This window comes from Chiloscyllium plagiosum, chromosome 1 (assembly GCF_004010195.1).
Source record: "Chiloscyllium plagiosum isolate BGI_BamShark_2017 chromosome 1, ASM401019v2, whole genome shotgun sequence".
NCBI classification, from domain to species: domain Eukaryota; kingdom Metazoa; phylum Chordata; class Chondrichthyes; order Orectolobiformes; family Hemiscylliidae; genus Chiloscyllium; species Chiloscyllium plagiosum.
This window is the reverse complement of record NC_057710.1, coordinates 57272945-57281874: the sequence shown is the minus strand read 5'-3', so window position 1 is coordinate 57281874 and position 8930 is coordinate 57272945. Positions and strand designations below refer to the sequence as shown.

Below are 8930 nucleotides of genomic sequence, written 5' to 3'. Positions count from 1 at the left end.
AGAGTGGTGGGGACATGGAATGCGCTGCCTGTGGGAGTGGCAGAGTCAGAATCATTGGTGGCCTTTAAGCGGCAATTGGATAGGTACATGGATGGGTGCTTAAGCTAGGACAAATGTTCAGCACAACATCGTGGGCCAAAGGGCCTGTTCTGTGCTGTATTGTTCTATTTTCTATGTTCTAATTAATCTGAATAATGACTTTAACTTGGTGAAATGCACAGGCTTCTCCAGAATTTGGGACATGAAACAACATGATGGCTCTTATCAAAAATCATTCATTCAGTTATATCTTATCACCCAATCATATAACATATCGAGTCACAGTGAACTGGCAATTAAATAACTGTATTTCTTGCAAGTGGAATTCAAAGTAGTTTCTACCAGATGATGCCCATACAAAAAAGTGATTTACCAAAGATAATGCTCATAGAATAATATTACAAAACTACACATTCTGATGCAGTTTTAATATTTATATATTATCCATTTTATTGGCATACCTGATATTCATCCAACTGTTCTTCAGTAAATACACTTTGTTTACTGCCCATTCTGGATACAAGTCTTCGGTTTGTATATCCTCATCTCAGTTAATGTTGGACCACTTTTCTTAACTTTCAATTCAAACGTGGTTTAAGAAACCAACAGATCTGGGCAGAAACATCGGAATGATCAGCCTTAAAACAAAATCCACCTAATGCTTTATTCAATGAGAAAGAAGGACAGATGATGTGAAATGCTCTAACAAATATGATGAGTGTTTTTTAAACCAATTAGATCTATCATAATGTGCCAGCTGGAGATGGACTTACACTTTAAATATTATCTGTATGATTTGTTTAGTGTTTGTCTGCAGTACGTAATGTTATAACAATTACTCTTAGACCACTGCTGCTACTCTGTAAGTGGTAAATTGTGGACCATTGCAGTGCTTTCATGCTGTGCAAGTGCTGGATACTGTCAATAAATAACTGACAGAATTGTGGAGCCCCTAGCAGAGGTATTTATATCATCTGCAGCCACGAGTGAGGTGCTGGAAGACTGGAGGTGAACTAATGCTGTGCCTTTATTTAAGAAAGGCTGCAAAGAAAAACCAAGGAATAATAAACCGGTGTGGCTGATGTCAATGGTGGGTGAGATGTTGGAGGTTTACATGCATTTGGAAAAGCAAAGACTGATTAGGGATAGTCAGCATTGTTTTGTGCATGGGAAATTGTGCTTCACAAACTTGATTGAGTTTTTTGAGGATGTGACCAAGAAGATAGATGAGGGTAGAATGGTAGACATTGTTCACATGGTAGATTGGTTAAGAAAGTTAGATCACATGGGATCCAGGGAGAGCTAGCCAATTGGATTCAAAGTTAGCTTGACAGTAGGAGACAGACGGTAATGGTAGAGGGTTGTTTTTCAGACTGGATGCCTGTGACCAGTGGTGTTCTGCAGGTTTCAGTGCTGGGTTCACTGTTGTTTGTCATTTATATAAACAGTTTGGAAGAGAATATAGGAAGCATCATTAGTAACTTTGTGGATAATGCCAAAGTTGGTGGTATAGTGGAAAGTGAGGAAGGTTATTAGATTAGATTAGATTACTTACAGTGTGGAAACAGGCCCTTCGGCCCAACCAGTCTACACCGACCCGCCGAAGCGCAACCCACCCATACCCCTACATTTACCCCTTTACCTAACACTACGGGCAATTTAGCATGGCCAATTCACCTGACCTGCACATCTTTGGATTGTGGGAGGAAACCGGAGCACCCGGAGGAAACCCACGCAGACACAGTCAGTCACCTGAGTCGGGAATTGAACCCGGGTCTCTGGTGCTGTGAGGCAGCAGTGCTAACCACTGTGCTACCGTGCCGCCCACTCTTATCTAAGAGTACAATGGGATCTAGATCAGTTGAACCAATGGATTGAAGAGTGGCAGATGAAGTTTATTATAGATAAATGTGAGATGTTGTATTTTGATCAGGAACATCAGGTCAGGACTTAGACAGTTAATGTTAGGGCCCTGGGGAGTGCTGTCGAGCAGAGACACCTACGGTTTCAGGTACATACTTCCTTGAAAATAGAGTCACAGGTAGACAGGGTGATGAAGAAGACATTTGACATAGAGTCACAGAGTCATAGAGATGTATAGCAAGGAAACAACCTTTCAATCCAACTCATCCATGCCGACCAGATAAGCCAACCAATCTAGTTCCACCTGCCAGCACCCAGCCCTTTTCCCTCTAAACCCTTCCTATTCATATACCCATCCAGATGCCTTTTGAATGTTGAATTGTATGAGCCTCCACCACTTTCTCTGGCAGCTCATTCCATACACGTACCTCCTCTGCGTGGAAAAGTTGCCCCGTAGGTCTCCCTTATATCTTGCCCCTCTCACCCTAAATCTATGCCCTCTAGTTCTGGACTCCCGCACCCCAGGGAAAAGACCTTGTCTATTTACCCTATCCATGCCCATCAGGATTTTATAAACCTCTATAAGGTCACCCCTCAGCCTCTGACGCTCCAGGGAGAACAGCCCCAGACTATTCAACCTCTCTCTACAGCTCAAATCCTCCAACCTTGGCAACATCCTTGTAAATCTTTTCTGAATCCTTTCAAGATTCACAACATCCTTCGGTTGGGAAGGAAACCAGAATTGCATGCAATATTCCAACAGGGGCCTAACCAATGTCTGACCAATTAAGGAAAGCATACCAAACACCTTCTTCAGAGTCCTATCTACCTGCAACTCTACTTTCAAGGAACTATGAACCTGTATTCCAAGGTCTCTTTGTTCAGTAACACTCCCTAGGACCTTACCATTAAATGTATAATTCCTGCTAAGATTTTCTTTCCCAAAATGCAGCACCACACATTTATCTAAATTAAACTCGATCTGCCACTTCTCAGCCCACTGGCCCATCTGATCAAGATCCCATTGTAATCCGAGGTAACCTTCTTCGCTGTTCACTACATCTCAAATTTTGGTGTCATCTGCAAACTTACTAACCATACCTATTAAGCTCACATCCAAATCATTTATATAAATGATGAAAAGTACTGGACCCAGCACCGATCCTTTTGGCACTCCACTGGTCATTGATCAGAGCATTGAGTATTAGATTTGGGATGTCATGTTGCAGCTGTACAGGAAATTAGTGAGGCCACTTTTGAAATGCTGTGTACAGTTGTGATCACCCTGCCATAGGAAAGATATTATTAAACTGGCAAGGGTACAGAAAAAAATTACAAGGGTGTTACCAGAACTGGAGGGTTTGAGTTATAAGGAGATGCTGGGTAGGCTGGGACTTGTTTCACTGGAGCATAGGAGGCTGAGGGGTGAGCTTATAGAGGTTCATGGAGTGGCAGGGGACTCAGTGCCTAGCACTGCTGCCTCACAGAGCCAGGGACCTGGGTTCGATTCCCACCTCAGGCGACTGTCTGTGTGGAGTTTGCACATTCTCCCCATGTCTGCATGGGTTTCCTCTCACAGTCCAAACATTTGCAGGTTCAGTGAATTGGCTGTGCAAAATTGCCCTTTGTGTTCAGAGTTGTGTATGCTAGGTGCATTACTCAGGGGTAAAATTAGAGTAACAGGGTGGATTACTCTTCAGAGGATTGGTGTGGACTTGTTGGGCCTAATGGCCTGTTTCCACACTGTAGGGAGTCTATGAACAACACTAGATGTGGACCAGGAGTGTCACCTAAAGGCCCATACACAAACTTGTGAATGCTTCACAGCACCTTGACTTCCCTCTCTGACCTTAAAAATGTGTTGCTGGAAAAGCGCAGCAGGTCAGGCAGCATCAAAGGAATAGGAGAATCGACGTTTCGGGCATAAGCCCAGTCCTCACTTTTTCCCTCTCTGATCACCAACCTTCCCTGTGATCACTGGGTATTCCATCTCCATCTTATTTCCTGGTTATTACATAGAGAAAGAACAAAATAAGAAAGAAAGAAATTGTAACAACTCCATGGCCTTTAGACATCCCAAGTGGAATAATCAGTGTTGACCTGTAGGAATTATATATATAAGAAATACAGTAGTCAAAATTGGATTAGCACAATCTCAAAACAGCAATGAATAAAGACCAGATAATTGCATCTTCATTGTCTTTCACCCACTTTTGTTTCTTTGCCCAGAGCTGTAGTTCTTTGTCCTTTCATAGCACACATCCTCAAACCCACATTAGAGAACTGCTACACTCTATATTTCATGCCATTACATTTTCAACTTCTAATATTAAATGCTACATTGTATATACTTAATTCTTAAGTAACCGTCCACAATTTTTTCATTAACTAATCTGTGTCACTTTAATTAAAGTAGTTCACTGCTTTAAATGTCATTCAAACAAAATTGGTATGCAACTATCGACAGTAATTGCAGGTTAAAAAATAAAATAATTCTAATGTATCAGGTACAAGCTTCACGTCAATGCAACAACTTGATTTTAACAAAGAATCTATTAATTTTCACTCAAGAAATGACGTTTTTGCAACCTGCCAACATATTTGCAATTTCTGAGCTGGGGCCTTGACAGCTCAGCCCAACAAGTTCCTTAAGGAACACTTTGTTTCATCGAAGCAGTTGTCATTTTCTAAGGCATCAACAAAGTTTTGGTTTCCCAAAGTTTATCTTGAACAATGAAACAATCAAATTTCAAGTCATTATCAACAGTTCACCCTTGCGGAGGCAGCAGATGATACAAGCTTTTCTTTGCAAGGAGCATCAATCTAGCATGTGGATCCCCCAGCACTATAGAATATAGAACAGTACAGTATGTGCTGACCATGATGCCATTCCAAACAAATCCCACCTTTCATATCCCTCTATATCGTATTCAAGGCATTAAATGCAGTACTATTATAGAGTAAATAGAAAACTGATATCTTCAATTAGAATCAGTAAGCGGATTCATCTTGTCTATACAGATATTTTTGACCTAATTCTTATTTGAATTTTTTCAGTTTCTTCTTTCATTAATTTGTCTAACACTCTTTCCACTTCTCCAAATAACCCAAAATGTTGCTCTTCAGGTAGGCTGATTGGTTCTGATACTCATGAATTAGCCTCCTGGAACCTCTGCCCTGAATAATTGTCAGACCTGTCTCCGAGAGCCTGGCTTTGGTCACTTGAATTCATATTCCAGCAGGTTTCACATTTTAAGAAAATAGTTCTCCCAAGACAAGTATTTATTCATAATTATTGTTTTGGTCTTTCTCTCAAAACTCTAATGCCTTTATAACTACTGGTTGGTTAGCATTGTTAACCTCTTAAACGGGTGTGAATTCATGCCCCATCCCAACCTTCCCATCTGAAATAAAAGAGCCAGCGTGGAGACACATCCACATGTGGGCAGATTCAAAGATCTGGAATCATTCTCATGCCTGATAGTGGTCATCCAAATGTCTTCAGCCTCGTCTAATTAGATATATCTTACCTGTTATTGAAAATAATGTTTCCTGCTTCTCATTTCACAGGTTTCTATTAAACATTTTTATATGAATTCTATGCCAATTCCAGTCAAATATATACACTACAACCTATCGTAGTAAGTTCTTAGGTCTTTTGTTTTGTTTCATGGTCTGATGTGTATTCATAACAGCATTATCTACATGAATCTTCTATCTCCATTTCAGTAACTGCCACAAAATTAAAAGTCTGTCAGCTACTAAGGCTGGTTTCTACAAGTGTGAAGAAAAAGTTAGGGCATTTTTTTCCTCTATATATGTTCAAGTTGAGAGATAACAATCATTAGGACTAACTTGTGTTTAAATCCTAGCTCTCTCTCACTGAATGTTGTTTAAGCTTTATGCTTAATTTTTGAATGTCAAAATATATTCTTCCAAAGAGAGAGAACTGGGATTCTGAGGGGTCTTGACAAGATAGATACAGAAAGGCATACACATATAAAAAAGTCTAGAACAAGGGGTCACTATTTAAAAAATCAGGAGGTCGCTTGTTTAAAGCATTTTTCTCTCAGAATGTCATGTGTCTTTGAAATTAGCTTCCTGAAAAGGTTGTGGAAGCAGAGCCCTTGAATATTTTTAAGGCAGCTGGAGATTTTGGGCAGCACGGTGGTACAGTGGTTAGCATTGCTGCCTCACAGTGCCAGAGACCCGGGTTCAATTCCCGCCTTGGGCTACTGTCTGTGTGGAGTTTGCACATTCTCCCCATGTCTGCATGGGTTTGCTCCGGTTTCCTCCCACGGTCCAAAGATGTGCAGGTCAGGTGAACTGGCCATGTTAAATTGTCCGTAGTGTTAGGTGAAGGGGTAAATATAGGGGAATGGGTCTGGGTGGGCTGCTCTTCGGATGGTCGGTGTGGACTTGTTGGGCCGAAGGGCCTGTTTCCACACTCTAAGTAATCTAATCTAATAGATTCTTGCTAAGCAAGAAAAAAAGTTATCAGATCAGGGAGGATCATGGTTTTGAGGTGACAATCAGATCAGACATGATCATAGTGAAAGGTGGTGCGGATTCGAGAGGCTGTATGGCCTACTTCTGCTTCGAGCTCATATATTCAAGTGTAGGAAAAGATTAAGAATTTTGACTGTTCAGTTTGTCCACTTTCAGATTTCTTACAAATAATTGTTTCTTTAAACAATTCACGGTTTCAGCAGCAATCATTCATTATCATGAATGACAATGCCTAACTAAAGCAGGTTAACCACTGGCTGAGAATATTCAAGTTGTAATACTATTACTTTTGTTTATTTTAACAGAGTGTCTGTTTCAATTCATTTATGAATCGCTTACAAAACAACTTTCACCACCTGCTTGACACCTCAAATTCCCAAGCAAATCACCACAATTTTATCATCAACCAAATGTTATATCTTCTTTTAATTCACCATTTTAAGTTATTAGTCACTCTAAATAGTGATATTTGCAGCCATGTAGGGGAATGAGTCTGGGTGAGTTACTCTTTGGAGGGTCGGTGTGGACTTGTTGGGCCGAGGGGCCTGTTTCCACACTGTAGGGATTCTATGATTCCACCACTCCTCTGGCAGCTCATTCCTTACAACACCACCTTCTACATGAAAAAATTGCCCCTTAAGTCTCTTTTATACCTTTCCCCTTTCAGCCTAAACCTACGCCCTCTAGCTCCCCCAACCCAGGGAATAGACCTTGTCTATTTATCCTGTCCATGCCCCTCATGATTTTATAAACCTCAGCTTCTGATGCTGCAGGGAAAACAGCCCCAGCCTGTTCAGCCTCTCCCTGTTGCTCAAACCCTCCAACCCTGGCAACATCCTTGTAAAGCTTTTCTGAACCCTTCCAAGTTTCACAACATCCTTCTATAGCAGGGAGACCAGAATCACACACACAGTATTCCAAAAGTATCCTAACCAATGTCCTATACACTGCAACATGACCTTCCGACTCCTATATCCAATGCTCTGACTATTAAAGGAAAGATACTAAACATACCTTTCACTGACAATGTATAAAATTCAGTTCTATGGGTCAAATGGCCTCTCCCTATGCTGTATGTATTATCATTTAAAACAAGTGAGAGATCTGAAAGTGCCTGCTGGCTGAAAATAGTTACTGTTGCTACCGCTGCTATCTCCAACGCAGTATATTTACAACAGTTAACCAGGGAGAGAGCTTGGCCAAGCAACAGGGAGAGCAGCAAACAGAGAAAGGGAGACAGAAATAATGTCAGCACGACTTGTTAGTAAACAGACAGAGATAGACTTTTAAAATATTTTGGTCGATAAGAAACCATGACCCGAGGTTTCTAAGACTTAAAGTTTGTTTGTCTAACCTAAACGGACCGAGTCTGTAAGGTGCTCACGTTGAGCCGTTCCAAACCTTCCTTCACCGCGGTCCGAGTCCTGTGCTTTTCTCTCAGGAATTGATGGAACGATTTTAACCTCTTTTGGTGCATGCAACAACTCGGCAGACCCGTAGTTGGACATTTGTTTTAACAAACCGAGTTGCCTGAAGACTTCAGTAACCGAACTTTCAGAGGGCGAGTCAACACCTTAACAATCATCGGGAACAGCAAGAGTCCACCGACCGTTTCCCATGAAGAGCTGGTTCATCCTCCTGTTCTCTGTTTTACCGGGAACCCTCATTCTCCAATCCGGAGCCGAATGCTATTGGAGAATCAATGGTAATGTGGACAGTCAACTTCAATTAACCGATTTTATCATGTCCTTCATCAATATGTTGACATGTTCTTATTTATCATCGCTGTTGGCAGACTAGCTGCTAGCTTTTGAATTATTTACTGAATTTAAACAAAACAATTTAGACAAGCTAGATGGAACAATGTAGCCAAATGGACATATCCCTTCTACAGCTACCAATATCTAATAGTGTATACATTTTATTCCTTTACATATAAACTGCTTATAGAATGAAAGGACACAGGGAGACATTTAGTCCACTGTGTCTGTGCCAGCTTTCTGCCAGGGTAGTTCTGTGAGTGACAGGCTCCTCTCATTACCCTGTACTCCCACATTAAGGTGAGCAGGCTTCTGAAATCAGCAACTGAACTTGTCTTCACCAAACTGTCAGATAGCTCACCTCAAATCCAAACCACTCACTGCACAAATATGCTTTTCGAAATGGCCCTGTTTGTTCATTAGCCACTCACCATAAATCAGTGCGCTTTGATTGTCAGCTTTTCTGGGAAAGGAAGAGTTTCCTCTGTAGAGGTAAAAACAATGACTGCAGATGCTGGAAACCAGATTCTGGATCAGTGGTGCTGGAAGAGCACAGCAATTCAGGCAGCATCCGAGGACAGGCAAAATCGACGTTTCGGGCAAAAGCCCTTCATCAGGAATAAAGGCAGAGAGCCTGAAGCGTGGAGAGATAAGCTAGAGGAGGGTGGGGGTGGGGATAGAGTGGCATAGAGAAATGACCTGGGAGTTGCAGTGAGAGAGAGACTCCCTGAGATTCTTGTAGAGAGAGGAGGAAAACCT

General features: G+C 41.4%; 2 protein-coding genes across 4 annotated transcripts in view; one reads left to right on the top strand and one right to left on the bottom strand.

Moving 5' to 3' along the window:
- LOC122548457 (calcium and integrin-binding family member 2-like) overlaps positions 1-7843 on the bottom strand; it is a 51378-nt gene extending 43535 nt beyond the window's left edge. For all 3 annotated transcript variants that reach the window (XM_043687158.1, XM_043687166.1, XM_043687181.1), the window contains exons 1-2: positions 7766-7843; positions 501-650 (exon numbers count right to left, since the gene is read on the bottom strand). In XM_043687158.1, the coding sequence (XP_043543093.1) occupies positions 501-551 (51 nt within the window). In that variant the 5' untranslated portion in view covers positions 552-650; positions 7766-7843. The remainder of the gene's footprint in view (positions 1-500; positions 651-7765) is intronic.
- A 185-nt stretch (positions 7844-8028) lies between these two features.
- msmp1 (microseminoprotein, prostate associated 1) overlaps positions 8029-8930 on the top strand; it is a 12871-nt gene continuing 11969 nt past the window's right edge. Inside the window, exon 1 of the mRNA XM_043700277.1 lies at positions 8029-8116. Within this exon, the coding sequence (XP_043556212.1) occupies positions 8029-8116 (88 nt within the window). The remainder of the gene's footprint in view (positions 8117-8930) is intronic.